This window comes from Oreochromis aureus, linkage group 9, assembly GCF_013358895.1.
Source record: "Oreochromis aureus strain Israel breed Guangdong linkage group 9, ZZ_aureus, whole genome shotgun sequence".
NCBI classification, from domain to species: Eukaryota; Metazoa; Chordata; class Actinopteri; order Cichliformes; family Cichlidae; genus Oreochromis; species Oreochromis aureus.
The window spans coordinates 11,761,457-11,780,365 of NC_052950.1; the positions used below are offsets into that span (position 1 = coordinate 11,761,457).

Here is an 18,909-nt window from a genome sequence, read left to right on the forward strand (position 1 = left end):
TGCTCTGTTCATGTGAACACTTTCTGTCTCTGGTGTGTTGAAGCGTCCTGATCTAAACCAGCTGAAGAAAAAACAGAAAGAAATTAAAAAGAGAAGCAGTTGTTATTTTGTTTTTTTTAGGGATTAATAATAAACATCTACTTAATAGAATCAAAATAAAAGTGAAATTAAACCAGTTAAACTGTAAATAGTTTTAAATGACTATCATAATAGCAGCTGACTCACCACTCAAATAAGACCAGTGTGCTCACAAGCAGTATGATTCCCACAGTCTTCACTATAGTATAGACACCAAAGAGTTTTCCTGACTGTTCACCTGCAATGCAACATATAATTTAATGTTTGCTGATGATGCAGAATGTGCACGGTTTCCACTTAAATGATGTTTCACTTTTAAGTAAAAAGGAAAAAAGGAAGTATAGTTCATATACCTCCAACAGTCACATGAATCTCTGCTGATGTCTGATTACCCAGATCATTAGTGGCCACACAGTAATAAACTCCTCCATCTGTTACACTGAAGCTGTAAATCTCTCCTTCAGATACTTTCACAGCTCCATCTCTGCTCTTCTTGAACCAGGTGAAGCTGCTGACTGGAGGTTTGGCTCTGCTGGAGCAGGTCAGCTTCACCCAGCTGCCTGCTGACACCAAACCTGATGGACTGATGGATGCTGAGGTGTCTTTAGGAGCATCTGGAGAAAAACAAAGAAAAATGATATCCCGTAAATCATGTTCTCCTATAAGATTCAGGTCAGCAACAAACTGATTGTCTTACATGAAACACTGAGAGTCTCTTCTGTCTCTGCTGTCTTGGTGTCTTTTCCTTGGTTCACAGGATATCTGGCAGAGCAGCTGATCTTCTTTCCTATATAATCATATAATCATATAATCTTTCCTATAATCATGTGTGTCTGACAGAGTGATGGTCTGCTGGATTTTAGTTGTAAAGCTTCCATCTGTGTTTTCCTCTGTTTTGTTGTGAGAGTCTTGTTGGAGATTCCAGGTGAGTTGAGGAGGGGAGTGTGGACAGGGAGTGAGAGCTGAGCAGGTTATAGTGACAGACTCCTTCTCCTTCAGATCACCTGGGATTGTAATATTGGGCCTCCAAGGAGAATCTGTGGTTTCACATGAAACACAGTTTGTGCACTGATAATACAGTCAAGAAACAGATGGAGATCAGTGTAGTTGTGGTAAAGTTTTGATATTAAATGCTCATGATGATCAGAAATATAAACTTATTATTTCCTCCATGTAGCAGAAATAGCTGAGCTATTGAATAAACACAGAAAGCAAACTTTTAGTTTGATTTTTGATTTCACAAATATTATAACAGAGAAACCTGGACATCAACCAGTATTCATTTTTTTTTCTGTCAAATGTAAAGTCAGTACATACAGTAAGTGCTAAATTTTTCTAATATTATCAACATTGTAGTGTAAACACTGTTGAATAACCTGAAAGATATTAGAAAAATAATTAAAAGCACCATTTTATGTAAAATCTGACTTGTTAATAATGCTATTCAACTTTTTAGTCTTAACATTAAAATGACAACGTTCTCACCTTTAATTGTTATTTTAAGAGGATCACAAACAGCTGTTGCTCTGAACGGCCAGTTCATAATTCTGAAGTAGTATGTGTTTGTATAAGTTGTGTTTAAATTGGAAAACAGAGTGGTGCAGTTTTTCTCCTTCAGGTTTCCTGTAATATTCATTGGATAGATGTTAACTGTCCCACTGCCAGCGCCGTAGCTCCGCAAACGCACATAACGCACACTGCGTACACTCTCAGAAATAGAGGTACGAGAGAAGAACATTTTTGTACCTATAGGTACATTTTTTTTAAATGTTCCCTTAAAAGTACAATACTGGTCTTTAAAAGTCCAGAAATGCCCCTTTAAAGGTTCAATTTGAAATAAAGTACAAATCTGTACCATTTTGACCGGTACTGCAGTGACAGTGGCAGAATGTGGTAATGGGTCAGCATGGGAAAATCTGGATGGGCCTGGTTAATTGTAAAATTCATATGAGATGTGAGTGTGCTCATAAAAGCTACATGTTATAATCAAATCTGTTGGTCCTCTTCTCTGTACGTAAATTATCCTATGATGCAAAGAATATCTGTAACCTACCTTTGTGTAAGTTATGTTAAATTATACTAAAAACAAACACACATGCAGGCACAACCAAATGATGTTAAAAAAAACTGGTCCATTTCCATTTTATTAAGTTCCAGTTATAATTTTTAATGTTTTAAATCCTGGTTTTAGCCTTCAAAAACGTGAAATCATTTTACTGTTATGTTTGGCCATTTACTTTTTCGCTTTTACTACATCCTAGAATTGTTCATTAATTGTGAGGTTTTTATGGAATTTGCAACATCAAGTGAAACCGCGGTTCTTTGGAAGTTAAAATGTCAAGCAGATTTTTATGTTACGGTGACTACATTTTGTAAGTTACAAATATAGTTCGCCAAGACAGCATAACGATTTCTAAACAACTGCGCATTAATACCACAATGTTGTATTTTCACGTGTCAAGTTCGCAACGCGCATTAATCCCAAAGGCTGAAAAGCCAGCAGCGATGAGTGCTCCGCCTCCGCGCTGACTAGCGTTGACGCAGAAAATGACTCTCAGGGGGTTTTTGACGGAGGAGCTCCTTAAAAAGTTGATGGAAGAAGGCATTGATGTGTCAGACGACGAGGCGCAAAGGTTTAGAGGTAAGTCGGGTGTGATTTTGTGTTTTTATTAAAATTACAACGTGTCATTTTACAGTAGAGTTAGCAAAAGTCCGAAGAGCTAGATTTAACATGGGTGAAAGCTAGCAGTTAGCTAAGTTTTAAACAAAGAAAGGTACAAATGTGGACTATTTAGACTGTTGGTGGAATGTTCAACGTCTGTCTGCCCGCCGTATTCGAGTGTTTTATCAATAAATAGTGACTAACCGTGTACAACAATGTAAAAACAAATCAATAATTTCTCATAACATGCTAGTATGTAAATAAAGCTATTAACAAAATCGTTTTCTAAGCGAAATTTATGGCATCTAACTTGTTTCCCGCTCAAAGGGATTTTAAACAATGGAAGGTACACATTTGTACCATTCCACCTACTTAGTGGGATTTTCGAATATGAGAGCTGTAAGCTCTGCGCAGGGACACTGTCTGCAAACACCGGTGATGCAGCTAGCTGCTCGATCAGGGATCGATTTATAATTTTAAATAAACCAAAATCAAGGAGGCAAAATTGTGGGCAGCAAAAGCAGACAAGATAGCCTAGGATTCTATTCTATCCACAACTCGGATTATTGTTTTGGTTGCAATGAATAATGCCTACAGCCAACAGGCAATCGGCGCAAGGATTTTCCCCCAAAAGAAAAAAAATGTGTACTACAACATTTTATTGATGTTTTAAAATTCACTTCAGCAATGTATCCGGCTTGTTATTTTTTTTCAAAGCATTTGGTGTACAAATGACCGCATTTCGAGTAACATTAATTTATCAGATTTTACTTATGATAATACTGATATCTGCTTTGACAAAGGATTCGAGCTTTGTGGGGGAAGATGCAGCCTCCGTTGATGCTCATATCAAGGTGCTAAATGATCAGCACAAGAAGCTACATCCTGACACAGCACTGGTGAAAGACCGCATCACAAAAACCTTTGCATGGAGACATCGAGAGGTAGCTGAAGGAATGTGTACTGTGGACCTATTAAAGAGAGATCCATTCCTGGGGACATCTGCAGGGGTAAGAATTGTTAAGATGATTGGGGAAACAGCTAATGATTTTTTTGTCTCTAAATCTGATTATTATTTTCTGTACTAACTGATTAATCCATCTGTTTATTATCTTTAGAATTTTTGTTCAAGGGTTAAAGCACTTTACATTTATCTCCAGTCTGTGTCTTTAAACATGTCAAAAGTTTAAATCCTCAATGTAAAATGTCATTCTTTTGTCTATTCTGCTCTTTTCATTTCCAGTTGTGTGATGAGGTTGATTTAATGCATCACTGCCAAGACAACATCTGTCGCCGCTTTAGCGAAAACTTCACTGCTGTTCTTCAAAATGTTCTTCAAATGACCAAGGATTTGCCACTGCAGAAGGTCTACATGGAAGCAAGAGAGAATGCACTGGCTGAAGAAATTACAGGTGCTAATTTGACCTCATACAAATAGTAAATTTTGTGACAATTCATTTGCTCTCTCTTCCAAAGATAATTGATGTACCATAGTGCCATGTCAAGAGCATGTTAATGGGAATTTGCATGCTATCAAAATCTAATGAAGTGCATTTGCATCTGTATGACCTAGGAATTGACTTCAAGGGGGCACTTCTCCTCTTGCCATCCATCTTCAAGGAGAAGATAGAAGATTTCATCATCCTTGGAGAGGTAAATGCATGATGCAATGCATAGCCTTTGGCCACAAGTTTCATTCTCGGTGTTTTGTTGTTGGCATGGAGCTGAATTCCGCTGCGGTTCAGCATCACAGCTAAGCTAATGTAAGGGAAACACTGCTGTTAATCCACAGTGCTGCTGCTGTGCTCTTGGGTTTTGTCTGGTGTTTATATAGATAGATAGATAGACCTTTATTGTCCCCTTAGGGAAATTCTTCTTCACAGGCTCTGTCACTGTCAGGGGTGATTGCTTTTGCCCTTGAATATTATGTCAAACTTTAGCAGCTTATCAAACACTACCACAACAGTCATTGGTCAAGAAGCTTTTTGTTTGGAGTAGGGGCCATGTTTACAGGTTATCAGAATAGACAGTTTTGTTTTGCAGCAAAAAAAGATGGTAATTTGAGGAATCTGTTGAAAATCCACTTGGCACATATTCCTTAAACATACTGTATACTAATGTTTTTCTTCCTCTTCTGCAGAATACTCCGAGTCCATACCCAACCATTCGAATGAAGGATAAGAGTTGGACAACTGCCCTCTCAAGACAATGTTGCTGTGTTGTGACAGTTGAAGGAGTGGATGTTTGCTCGTGCCGCTCGCTGGATGAGGCCTACATCTCAGCATTCTCCACCTTCTTCGTGTTCAACATGACCTACCCTGCATACTTCAAGAAAACACTTGTCTTTCTTCAGAACTGCATTGTCAACATAGGAGACAAGGGAGGAGACAAACCCCTGCCAGTAAGTGTCACCAGGGTACTTGACCAACTCTATTAAATATGCCCCCACTCCACATATGTTCAAAATGTTCAAAAAGGGCATTTACTCTGCTTACCAAGTGGCAGTTGACAATGACTGGATCCTGTTCAATCCAGGAAATGAATTAGACTTTCAAGCTCTAGACACCAATTTAGTTGATGATAGGCTGTTTGTTGCCTTGAGGTATTCTGTGTGACGTGATTGCAAGCACATTTTCCACTTTGTCTATATATATGACATATATATATATATTCTGGCTTGTTGAAGTAGAGCAAAACATTTGTGTGGACAGTTTTTTTTTTTTTTTTTTTTAAATACATGCCATCTCTGTGATCCGTCAAAACATTGTGTTCAGGTGTTTAATGTCTTTGTGATTGTTTACTTTTTTAAATGAATGTATTTTTCTTGACATGTCCTATGGCAATATACAAATGTAATCAAGGATGCATTCCTGTGGTTGTTTAAATGCTTTGATGTGATTCTATTATCGAAAATAAATGGTTAAATAACCAAATATTTTGGACTATTGGGGGTACATTTTTGTCTCTTTAGGTACAAAATAGGTTGTCGCTGGGGGGGTACCCTCATAGGTACCCTATTGTACCCTTTTCAAGGGAACATTTCTGTACTATAGTTTGAAGGTACATTTATGTCTTAGGAAAGTACATGATTGTACTTCAGATGGTACAACTTCATAAGGTACAAAAATGTACCAAGCCTAAAGGGTACAGAAATGTCCTTCAAAAAGGAACACCCCCAGCGACAAGCATTTGTACCCTTTTTGGTACACTTTGGTACCCCTATTTCTGAGAGTGTAGGGCACCAAATGGCCGGTAGGGCACCAAAAAAATCAGGGTCGTAAAAAAAAAAAAAGTAAACCATATTAATACTATAAATATCATATGCATTAATATGGTTAAACAATACAAAAGCAACATAAAACAATTTTCCCGAGAAAAGGGTGAATCTGCTTTGTGCCCTGTCTCCAGTCTCCTCCTGGTGCCCCCCACTCCCAGTGGTCTGTTCTATAATGCCTCAATTCGGTATTGGTAAACACCTGTTTGAACATGGCCTCGAAACGGCAACAGGAGTCGGGAGCGGAGAAAAGAAAGAAGAAGAGGAAGCGTGATGAAACTCAGGCGTCGCTTGCCGGTAAGGCAATGTTTAAATAATAACAATAAGAAAAAGTTCATTATTGTAGCCCTTGCTTGCACGCCATGTCCGTCAACTCTGTGATAGCTCCTGTTAGCAGTGTTCATACTGTGTTAACAAATGTTGCAAATGATTGATGTTGGGTAGTTTGTTTACGTTGTGGATATGAATATAGAATGGACTACTAAAAGCAACTCATCATGGTCACTCAATTGACGGTTTTCAGATAACGTTAGCAATCGTGAGACTAGCATTTCCTCCTCAGGTTGCTAGCTGGCTAACGTCATGCATGCTACTGATTAACCTTAACTTTGGGATAGGTCAGTGATGCAGTCAAGTATTATTATCAGATTAGACAAGATTACTTTGTATGTTGCTGCATTTCAGGATATCTATAAAGACGCATATCTTATTTATGCGGCATAAAATAAGATATAGGTTTCATATTACAGTGTAATATGAAACCTATATCTTCAAGTAATATAGATTTCCTACTTAGCATTTATATCAAATTATGTACAGCATGTTTATATTGCCATTTGCCATTATGAAAATCTATACATGTAAAATATAGTTAGTAATTTTTAAATGTACCAGTGACTTACTTAATTTATTAGTCTTATAATGCAATTTTTCGTAGGCCTACTGTAGATTCAAAATTGTATTTCTGTAAAATCCTGAATATTTTCTCTTGTATGCAGGGTCAATGCTTAAATATGTTCAAGGAGGATCTCAAGGACAGGATGAACCATCCAGTAGTAGTGCCATCCCTGGACATCAACCACCAGCCATTGTAGACCCTGCAACAATCCCTAGCCAAGAAGAACAAGAACCATCAACCACCAGTTCAGGTACAGTTCCATACACAAGTACCACTGAGAGTCCTGTCACTGAGAGACTATCAGAAAGTGACACTGTGGAGACATGTGTGCCCCCTTCAACCGATCCTGCTCTTTGGCCAGCTCACATTGTAGATGCTGATCGTGTTGAAATTGTGCGGAGAGGTCCTTTTAATGTCAGCTCTGATTTTAATTTTCCAAAGGGGCCTGAGTATTTATTTGTAACAGTATTTTTAACCTCCTTTAACCTTATTTATTTGTTTAACTGTCATGTTTGTTGTTATTTAATTAAACAAATTCCACTGAGAAATTCAAAAGTATTAATGTTTTTTTTTTTTTTTTTTAAGTGGCGGGGGGGGGGGCACCATAAAGCATTTGTGCTTAGGGCACCCAAATGGCTAGCAACGGCCCTGCCCACTGCTGTTGAAGATCACATTGTTTGGATGTGCAAAAACATCCGAATGATTTCTAATCCACACTCCACAGACGGGTCTTGTGCTGTCAAACTTTTCTGGTCCAGTTTCACTAAAGTTACATGGGATTTGTAAACAAGATCCACTCAGATCTTCCATCTCTGTTGGTGCAGTGATGAACAGGTGTGTGTTTGGAGGACAAGCAGCCAAAGTGTCTGGGAAAAAAAAGACTAATACATATGGGGAAAAACATAATTATGATAAGTTGAGTTTAGCAGCCGTGTTTCTTTTTTCTCAATACCTTCAGTATAAACTGTGTGACTTTGTAAAGTATCTCTATCTGCACTGATCTGTCAGACTGTAAATGACTGAAATGAGACGGCTCACTTGGAATAAAGAGGAGACTCAGTAACATGATGTCTGTCATGATGTTCACAGACTGGACTGTCACAAAACTCATCACCTGGAAAAATATGAAAAATACAAAAAGCAATTGTGCAAATAAATGATCAAATCAAGAAATTGTCTCACTTTTAAATCAATTAAAATCTAAATCAAATGATTGAGATTCAAATGATGTCTGTCATTTTTATGTTTCTCAATTAAATTGAGAAACATAAAAAATAAAAGAATGTAAATTCAGTAAGATGTAAAAAATGTTTTATTACCAAATGATCAGACTGCTACAGAGAGAGACAACAAAGTAAATGTCAATGTGTGATTTCACAGAAACAGCGAGTGAAACACTTCTCTGTTTAGATGTTGTAATGTCAAAGCAAACAGACCTGTGATGCTTTTGGTTTTCTGTCTTTCTTTATTCAGTCAGTCTGCTTTTTATGTTCCCATCATGCACTCTGCTCTCACTTCAGATGCTGCCACTCCCACCTGCCTGCCTCTAGATTCACCTGACCCCCCACCCACATTCTCTCATTAACATTTTTGCACATATAGCAGCTCATTTCCACCAAAGTCACTAGACTTTGTGTCTCAGCTTTCTACTGTTTTTTTCTCCTGCTTGTTTTGATCTTGATTTTTGTACTTTGCTCGCAATTTTTTTTATCTGCTTGTATTTTATCTAAACAAGGACTCTTGTTTAGATGGCCAAGTCTCACAACTCATCGCCAATTTATGTTATGTTCCCTCCTGTGGTGCCAGTACAACAAAGGCTACGTTCACACTGCAGGTCTTAATGCTCAAATCCGATTTTTTTGTCTGCTTGTTCACACTACAAATAAAATGTGACAGCAAACGCGCTCTAGTGTGAACCCTCAAAGCGGCCCGCATGCGCAAAAGAAGACGTCACACACAACGCGCTCTGTTTAGACCCAGAGCAAACAGTATTGTTTGAGTGATGGTCCTTAATATAAAGACTTGTTTCGGACTTTACGTTTCCCAGTTTTGCTTTAACTTATAAAGTTATTTTGTTATTTACATATGGCCTAATAATTATCCTTATTGCTGTTTTAGAGGAGCGGTGCTTCAAAGGATAATCTGCAGATTTCTGTCAGAATCTGCAGATTATACAGTACAAATAAAATGTTCACGTTTCTCCAACGTTGTCTTCCCAACAGTTTCACTAACATCTACACTGGATGGCCAGGAAGCGTTCACGATGTCTTCTCGGGCGCTTCTCCGGCGCTGATAATTGGCGTCTGTCTTGTGTCAGTGACGTAAAAGACGGATTTAATGCGACATGACCGTTCAAACAGCAGTCGCTTTCTAAAACATCGGATATGTATCGGATTCAGTACCACATACGAAAGTGACCCAGATCGGATTTGAAAATATCGGATTTGTGCCATTCACACTGTCATACCATGATCGGATATGGGTCGCATAGGGTCAAAAAAGTCGGATTTGTTGTGCTTTCGCCTGCAGTGTGAACATAGCGAAAGTAGGGCTTATACAGAGTCAGACTGATACATATGTCAGCTCTTTACATTTTGTCTTCTTCTTTTATTAACATAACTCAGGAAGTTACACACACACAAAACAGGGTCGATCCCCACTACCGCTGATAGCTGTTATAGCACACAATATATTTCAGCTCATACATAACAATCAGGGTTTCTTCAAATATAAGAACAGAGGTTGTGCACACTGAACAAGCAACATACAGCAGAAAGTGTATGGATACAGCAACAGATACAATGCCTCCAACCTTTCAGTTACTAAATCAATGCAGTAGTTAAATTTTCATTTAAATTTAAACTCGCTCTGATTGTGCAATATTATGTGTGTGTGTGTGGGGGGGTATTCCTAAAAGAACTATTTGGCGCTTTGTTCTAAACATCTCTAATAAATCGCTGCAGTAATTTTAAGGCCAACTGTTTCTTCCAGGTGAGAGAGCGCACACTGTCATTAGCATCACAGCTGATTTTTTTGTCACACATTAGGTGATTGTTCAAACAGCTCTCCAACCCCCTCAGAAAGACAACGACTTACAAACCCAAATATCTTCTCTATTCCAGCTGTGATTTGAAAACATGTAAAAGGAATTCCAAATTCATCAGTGTTTCCATGGTCACGTGACGTGGGTGGTCGAACCACACTTCAGAGCACTGTTTCGAAACATCTGCACTTCGGAAACTCGACACAATGTGCAAACGTCAGTACTGAGCGTCCTGTCACTAGCCTGCTACAATTATCCCTACAGCAGGAGCAAGAGACGGACTCAACCAGATGCAGATCATGACCACTAGGTGGAGACTGTCAGACTGTCTGATTCTCTCTTATATAGATTTCCTTTCCCACACATGAAATACAGAGAGCAGCAACTTCAGACTGAAAACGCTTTCACATTAGTTTCTACAGGGACACTTCTTGTAATGTGATGGATTTTCTATCAGAATGCGGTACTGTCTTATTGGTCAAAAAACCATTGGGGAGGTGCCCAGGCTGGTCAGAGGCTCCTGGCGCTCATCTCCTCCATTCGGGTGCAGTTTAAAGGGGTGGAAACCTTCCTTTAATGTTCCGATCTCTTCTCCCACACTGCACAGTGGCCTGTCACACCCTAACTGTTCTTTTCCTGTTATTTAGTTCATATTCCACACCTGAGGCAGCAACCTTTTGTGAGAGCTACTATTATTCAACCTTGGCCTAATTTCACTCCGTCATTCCTGCACATGGCCTTCCACTAAATATGCACAAACAACTCTCAATCATGTCTGTGAAGGTTCTCAGTCATCCAGGTCATCGTAGTCAAAGGAGTTTGCAAAGAAAAGCGTCTGGACTTCTTTAAGTTGCTTGAAGACGTTTCACCTCTCATCCGAGAAGCTTCTTCAGTTCTTCTTCAGTTTAGAACTGAAGAAGCTTCTCGGATGAGAGGTGAAACGTCTTCAAGCAACTTAAAGAAGTCCAGACGCTTTTCTTTGCAAACTCCTTTGACAACTCTCAATCATGTGAATCTATAACTTTCCAGGTTTACTGTGAGATATTATTTTCTTGAATTTTGAATGCAGTGCTTCATAGAGATGTAAACTACCTTCGATCTTTAATTCTAAAAGTCTTTTTCTAATGCTTTTTATTTTCTCAGTAATTTTAAGTTGGTTTTGTCTGTTTTTGTTTGTGTTGTTGTTTTCTGTTTTTAGCATTATACGTGTAGCATTATGTCCTCCAACTTTTCCATTTAGATGTTAGAAAACCAAAATGCAGAAAGAGGACATGCTGTTTAAAAAAATGCAATAAGTCAGTATGATTGGTCACAAAGCTGCTATGGGCGTCACATGATGCCCCTGAGAACAAAAATACAGTCCTAACGTCGTTCTCTACACTTCTCCTTCAACTCTCTCAAATGAAACATCATGTCTGTAGAGCTGTTTCTCAACATTAATTAAATTACATAGTAGTATACTTTATTTATATCGCATTTTTGCCTTCAACACCATCCTTCCAGACCATCTCCAAGGCAAGCTTTCCCAGGTGAATGTGCCTGATCCCATCTGCCGGTGGATCACTGACTTCCTGACGGACAGGAAGCAGCATGTGAGGCTGGGAAAGAATGTCTCGGACTCCCGGACCATCAGCACTGGCTCCCCTCAGGGCTGTGTTCTTTCTCCTCTGCTCTTCTCCCTGTACACTAACTGCTGGACCTCCACCCACCAGTCTATCAAGCTAATCAAGTTTGCAGATGACACCACCATCTCGGACGGGGATGAGTCTGCCTACAGGAGGGAGGTTGAACGTCTGGTGTCCTGGTGCAGCCACAACAACCTAGTGCTGAATGCCCAGAAGACAGTGGAGATTATTGTGGACTTCAGGAAGCACACAGCCCCACTCCCCCCCATCATCCTGACTGACACCCCCATCACCTCTGTGGACTCATTCCGCTTCCTGGGTACCACCATCACCCAGGACCTGAAGTGGGAGCCCACCATCACCTCTGTCATAAAAAAAGCCCAGCAGAGGATGTACTTCCTGAGGCAGCTGAAGAAATTCAACCTGCCAACACGGACGATGATGCAATTCTACACTGCAATCATCGAGTCCATCCTCACCTCCTCCATCACCGTGTGGCACGCTGGAGCCACTATCAGGGACAAACAGAGACTGCAGCGTGTTGTGCGCTCTGCTGAGAAGGTGATTGGCTGCAGACTCCCATCTCTGCAGGACCTGTACACCTCCAGGACACTGGGGCGTGCAGCTCGGATCACAGCTGACCCTTCTCACCCTGGACACAGTCTGTTTGACCTGCTCCCCTCAGACAGGAGGCTCCGGTCCATTCGCACCAGAACCTCTTACCATAAGAACATTTTCTTCCCCTCTGCTGTTGGACTCATGAACAATAACCATATGACTGTTCCCACCACAAACACATGACCCTACACTGTGTTCACTGCATCATTCCATGTTTGCACTGATCACCACCTGCACTCATGTCTATATCTATCTACTTAGCACTTTTAATTTTAATTTTTATGTTTATTTAAGCGTTGTCTGACAATATGTTTGCACTAAGTACCGCAGCAATTTCCTAATGTTGTAAACCTGCTCAACATTTGGCAATAAAACCCTTTCTGATTCTGATTCTGATTCTGATTTTTCACAGACTTAAAAGTCACAAAGTTCTGAACTACAATTAATCCATAGTTAATATCAAATTAGAACCATGTTAACAAAAAATAATAAAAGCAGAAATAACAGAATGTCTGTAGAAGACCTGATTAAACAGAAAAAACGTTTAACTATTTGTTTTAAAGACTCCACAGAGTCAGCTAAACTGTTCCTGAGCCTTGGTGCTGCAGACTGAAAAGCTTTGTCCCCTCTAGTCTTCAGTCCTGTTCAAGGGACAACCAATGGATCCTGAGAAAACACAGCTAGCAGCAGTGTGTTTAAGTTGAGATAATTACGAACACATTTTAAAATCACCTGGAAGCCAATGCAAAAAGAATAAAATAGTTGTAATGTGAGATTCTTTGCTAGAGTGTAACCCAGTCTCACAGCAAAACGATCCACAGTCTCCACTTTACGCTTTGTCTCTCGACAGATTGACAGTGTGACTCTCAACAGTCATGCAGACATTGCAGTAACCTGCAGTAACAGCAGAGGGAGCTAGTTCATTTAAATCCAACATGAAACGTGAACATGGCTCTAAACATATTGTTTTCCCCGCTGGTGCTGCAACTTCTGCATGTAGTACTGCGACTTGTGCAAGTGTGTCTATTACATGCTTTTCTGTGATATCAGGTCAGAGAGTGTGTTAGGAGACTGGCTGCAGTATTTTGTTTTGCTTGGAGGCGTGATGAGATGATTTGTCTAAGCTGGTAAAAAGGGCATTACAAACCACGCTGCTGCTAACTGCTAACTCACTTCTCTTCTTAACCTCATATCAGCAAATGTTTTCACATATCTTCACAGTAAGGCTTCCTTCTTGATTCACAAACTTTCCACCATCTGACCTTCTCACTCTCATTTTCTACATCAGATCCTCAAAGTACTCCTTCCATTTTCCCAATACACTCTCTTTATTTCCATCTCTATATTTAATCGTGGAAACTTCCTGTGCATCCTTTCCAGTTTGAGGTCTGTTTTTTTTCTCCCTCCTTAGTGTCCAGCTTCACATACAATTCACCTTTTCACTTGCCACCACTTTGTTAAAATGTATTTAAAAAAAGACCGAGAGTCTTTCTTATGCAAGTCTGTACCTGGTAAATGAAAAGAAGATTTTGTGGTTAATTAGGAGAAAAAATGTTTTTCAACACATTATTTTTGTGAATCATTTTGTTCCAGTGCAATTTTCTGCTACAAAACCTCAGGTCCTGTAATAAAACGAAAGAGATGTTGATGTAAATTTCTTGAATACATAACTTCTGTAGTTGCTTAACAGACAGTAGGCCACATAATTGCAAAATATTGTGTGTCTGTTTTCTCACAGCTCCTAAAAACAGAGAAGGAGAAAAGAATAACAAACCAAACTAACCAAAATAAAACTGGAATTAACAGATGGCAGAGTCACAATATGCAAACTTTACAGAGACAAAAGACAAACAACGAGACAAAACTGATGAAACAAAATGGTAACACAAGCAGGAATTACTCTAAGAATTTCATAAGATGAGGAACTTTCATAGTAAATAAATAATATGACCTATAGACCAGCCTTTTTTGTTAAAAAGAACCCTTCTCAAACAATAAAACCATTAAAAGAGAAACTGACCACTACAAAAAGTGTGGACCCAAACATATAAAAACCTGTGAAATTTGAAGACAAAATACATTTCTTATCCACTTATTTAGATATGAATAAGACATCCAGCATTTCATATCACTAACTATACAGAGTAAACTTTTAGAATAATTATATTAAATATCACACAAAAACACTTTGCATTGAATAAACAAATTTTATTGAACATGTTTAATAAATTTACAGACATGTTTTGATGCCAGTTTCCCTGCAGTCATTTAAACAAATTACCTGTGACGAACTCTTGTACATTCATTTCAGCATGTCTACAATGTAAATATTAAATCATACAAGAGCACACACAGCATGCCAGCATTCAAATATTGTATGAACATGATGATAACTAATATAATAAAAAAAAAATAGCTACATTATGTAAAAGTTTTTAATGTTCAGTCTTTTCTACTGTCATGTGAATTAGTCCCTTATTGGATTGCGGTGAAATCAAAGTTGAACATAAAAAGCTGCAGGATGTAATTTGAGGGGTTAATAGAAAATTTGATTTTTGTGTGTGTGTTTCTTTAATACACTTTGTTAATGTAATCTTACAACTTTTTCTTGACCTCAGCGTAGAGTTCCTCTTGGCCGTGAGCACGCTCTGTGTTTTTTGGCTTGTTGACTTTCACCTGTGCGTACACTGTATCCTGCTGCTGTCCTCTGTCCTGATCTGAGTCAGAGGATGCTTCATTTCTCAGCGCAGAGAAGCTGATCTCTCCGTAATGGATGTTTTCTTCTTCTCCTTCTGATTTACTTGCTGGCTCTTCAACAACCAGCTCTTCACTTTTTTGATTCTATAAAATTAAACAAATAGAAAGTTTCATTTAAATCTAGTAAGCAGACTCTGGTGGAGGTACTACAGTAAATAACTTTCTGATCGGTTCAATAAATTACAGGGAAGTTTAGTATTTTCTTACATGAGTCTGTTGTTGAGTTTGATGCTTTGACTTTAAGCACCTGAAAGATATAAGAGGCTGTTAAACTAACTGTCCTCTGTTCTAGGTTACATATATGTGTGAGTAAATTGATAATTTAACGTGCAGCTAACATGTCAGTGACAGTAACTGATCGTGTTTTCCACTGAGATGTAATATTTACCAAACAAAGATAATCAAGCAGAGTAACATCATCCCAAGGATTCCTCCGAGAAGCAGCCACCGTGGGAAAGAGATAGGCCTCTGCTCTCCTGATAGAAGAAGAAGATAAATATGAAACAACACATGAATTTTAAAAAAGCCATATCCCTGACTTTAATTTTACACTTTGTACATCACTGTTAAAAAACAAAAAAAACAAAGAGAAGTAAAGAGTAAAACAACAGGATAAGAGCATACAACACATCAGTGGCTTCAGCATTTACCTCCAACAGTCACGTTAATCTCTGCTGATGTCTGATTACCCAGATCATTAGTGGCCACACAGTAATAAATTCCTCCATCTGTTACATTGAAGCTGTAAATCTCTCCTTCAGATACTTTCACAGCTCCATCTCTGCTCTTCTTGAACCAGGTGAAGCTGCTGACTGGAGGTTTGGCTCTGCTGGAGCAGGTCAGGTTCACCCAGCTGCCTGCTGACACCAAACCTGATGGACTGATGGATGCTGAGGTGTCTTTAGGAGCATCTGGAGGAAAAGATGAAGTCTCATAAATCATGATATGTTGACAGGATCCAACAACAAACTCTGAGTGTCTTACATGAAACACTGAGAGTCTCTTCTGTCTCTGCTGTCTTGGTGTCTTTTCCTTGGTTCACAGGATATCTGGCAGAGCAGCTGATCTTCTTTCCATCATGTGTGTCTGACAGAGTGATGGTCTGCTGGATTTTAGTTGTAAAGCTTCCATCTGTGTTTTCCTCTATTTTGTTGTGAGAGTCTTGTGTGAGATCCCAGGTGAGTTGAGGAGGGGAGTGTGGACAGGGAGTGAGAGCTGAGCAGGTTATAGTGACAGACTGCTTCTCCTTCAGATCACCTGGGATTGTAATATTGGGCCTCCAAGGAGAATCTGTGGTTTCACATCAAACACAGTTTTTACACTGATAATACAGGAAACGCAGTCACGTAACAGATGGAGATCAGTGTAGTTGTGGTAAAGTCTTAATTTTACATGTTCATGCTGTACATTTATTCTGGGTTTATTATTTCCTTCATGTAGCAGAAATAGCTGAGCTTTGGAATCAGCACAGTAAGCAAACTTTCATTTTTATTTTTGCACTCAAAAATATTATAACAAAGAAAACTGGACATCACTCAGGATTCACTGTTTTAACTGTCAAATGTAAAGTCAGTACATTTATATCTTATCCGTTAATATTCCAGTCAGATTTTTTAAATTATTAATAATGAGATCAAAACTTTCTCACCTTTAATTGTTATTTTAAGAGGATCACAAGAAGCTGTTGCTCTGTATGGCCAGTTCATAATTCTGAGGTAGTATGTGTTTGTATAAGTTGTGTTTAAACTGGAAAACAGAGTGGTGCAGTTTTTCTCCTTCAGGTTTCCTGTAATCTTCATTGGATAGATGTTAACTGTCCCACTACTGTTAAAGATTTCATTTTCAGGATGAGCTTTAATGTTGTTATCTTTTTTAATCCACACTCCAAAGACAGGTCTTGTGCTGTCAAACTCATCCTTTCCAGCAGCACTAAAGTTACATGGGATTTGTAAACAAGATCCACTCAGAGCTTCCATCTCTGCTGGTGCAGTGATGAACAGGTGTGTGTCTGAAGGACAAGCAGCCAAAGAGCCTGGAAAAAATCAAAACAAACTAATACACATGATAGGAAACATAATTAAGATAAACTGAGTTTATCAGATATGTTTCAGTTCAGTTTCAGTTTCAGTTTTATTTGTCATATGGAAGTTAGCGCAGGGTCAACATTGCTATGAAATGTATTTGACGAGCAGAAGACAAGTCACTCAGCATGATAGTACAGTAAAAACAGTAAAGAAAAACAAAATATTTACAAAATATAGCGAAAAATATAGTAAGCAATATTAACAGACTAAATATATAGATAAATATATGTACACACTTGTATAAATAGATAAAAAAAAATCTTAAATAGAAATGTGACCACTGACATGTATTAGGGGTGGGGGGGGGGCAAATGGAATATTGCACAAGAGATAAAGTGGCAGGAGTGAGCAGCAGCACAAACTGAGCAGTACAAAATTTTTGAGTGGCAGTTGGTACAGTATTGCAGGGAGTGAGGGTTTTTGTTTCTGTAAAGTATCTCTATCTGCACTGATCTGTCAGACTGTAAATGACTGAAATGAGACGGCTCACTTGGAATAAAGAGGAGACTCAGTAACATGATGTCTGTCATGATGTTCACAGACTGGACTGTCACAAAACTCATCACCTGTATAAAAAACATAACATCACATAAAGGTTTGATCAAATCAGGAACTTGCAATGTTTTATAGAGCAATACAAAATTTACATTTATTTGAAATCAGAGAATAAAATTAAAGAAGTTATTTTTATTGTGATATAAAAATGTAAATTAAAATGTTTTCTTACCTAATGATCAGACTGCTACAGGAGAAACGACAAAATAAAAGTCTGTGTGTGATTTCAGCAGAAACACAGCGACTGAAACACTTCTCTGTTTAGATGTTGTAATGCCAAAGCAAACAGACCTGTGACACTTTTTTTTGTCTTTCTTTTTCAGTCAGTCTGCCTTTTATGTTCCCATCATGCACTCTGTTGTCAATTTAGAAGCCACCACTTCCACCTGCCTGTTTATAGATTCACATGACCCCCCACTCACACACTAACCTGTTCCTCATTCTCTCATTAATATTAGTATTTGTGTCTTAGCTTTTGTGTTCTTCTTTTTGTGTCTCTGTGTGTGTCTGTACTCACACAGGTTACAGCTTTGTGTTGATCAGCTTCCTCGATGTGTCTAAATCTTTCTGCTTTTATTTAATGATTCATTCTTCAGTTGATCCACTCGGCCAATAGCAGATGTCTGAATGTTTTTATCTTTTATTGTTTGTAGTGTGTTTCCTTCAGCACCAAAATAATCACATAATGAGAGAAGGTAATTATGGAGAGAAGAAAACAGCTGGAAAAACAACACACAATAAACAGAATATTACTGACAAAGAGACAGCAAAACTAAAGAAATGTGTCAGAATAGACAGTCTATTGCAGTCTGTTGTGTATGGGGCTGCAAAGCTGCAGACCAGTCAGGCTGCCTACGTTGACGCCTGTCCGCTGATGAAAGAACCAACACTGAGCACATGAGCAGAACTGGACCATGGAGTAAAGAAAGAAGGTGGTTTGGCCTGATGGATCACATTTTCTTTTACATCATATGGATGGCTGGATGCATCACTTAGTTGGGGAACACCTGGCAGCAGGAATCTCTATGGAAATAAGGAAAGCTGGCAGAGGAAGTGTGATGAACCAATGTTCTGCTGGGAAACCTTGGGTCCTACCAATCATGTGTATCTTACTGTGACATGTATCACCTCCATAAGCATTATTATAGACCATGTCCACACTTTAATGGAAACTGTATTCCCTGATGGCTGTGGTCTCTTTCAGCAGGATAATGCACCCTACACAAAGTAAAAATGATTTAGGAGTGGTTTCACAAGCACAACAATGAGACTGAGGTGTTGACTAGGCCTCCAGATGTTCCAGATCTTAATCCAA

General features: G+C 38.8%; 3 protein-coding genes across 3 annotated transcripts; 1 reads left to right on the forward strand and 2 right to left on the reverse strand.

The window, feature by feature from the left end:
* Positions 1–423: 423 nt before the first annotated feature.
* LOC120442064 (B-cell receptor CD22-like) lies at positions 424–8,238 on the reverse strand. Its single transcript, XM_039617814.1, has 7 exons — positions 8,232–8,238; positions 7,951–8,026; positions 7,560–7,778; positions 1,564–1,728; positions 901–1,115; positions 776–866; positions 424–692 (listed from the first exon to the last, which is right to left on the reverse strand). Exons 2-7 carry the CDS (start codon positions 8,021–8,023, stop codon positions 424–426), a joined length of 1,032 nt encoding a protein of 343 aa, XP_039473748.1. The 5' UTR covers positions 8,024–8,026; positions 8,232–8,238.
* LOC120441932 lies at positions 2,420–5,675 on the forward strand. Its single transcript, XM_039617490.1, has 5 exons — positions 2,420–2,719; positions 3,544–3,750; positions 3,984–4,152; positions 4,314–4,393; positions 4,881–5,675. Exons 1-5 carry the CDS (start codon positions 2,687–2,689, stop codon positions 5,175–5,177), a joined length of 786 nt encoding a protein of 261 aa, XP_039473424.1. The 5' UTR covers positions 2,420–2,686; the 3' UTR covers positions 5,178–5,675.
* A 6,219-nt stretch (positions 8,239–14,457) lies between the features above and the next one.
* On the reverse strand, positions 14,458–17,166 carry LOC116320135 (B-cell receptor CD22-like). Its single transcript, XM_039617815.1, has 7 exons — positions 17,160–17,166; positions 16,604–16,987; positions 15,940–16,245; positions 15,606–15,866; positions 15,344–15,431; positions 15,163–15,202; positions 14,458–15,039 (listed from the first exon to the last, which is right to left on the reverse strand). Exons 1-7 carry the CDS (start codon positions 17,164–17,166, stop codon positions 14,794–14,796), a joined length of 1,332 nt encoding a protein of 443 aa, XP_039473749.1. The 3' UTR covers positions 14,458–14,793.
* Positions 17,167–18,909: the final 1,743 nt, after the last annotated feature.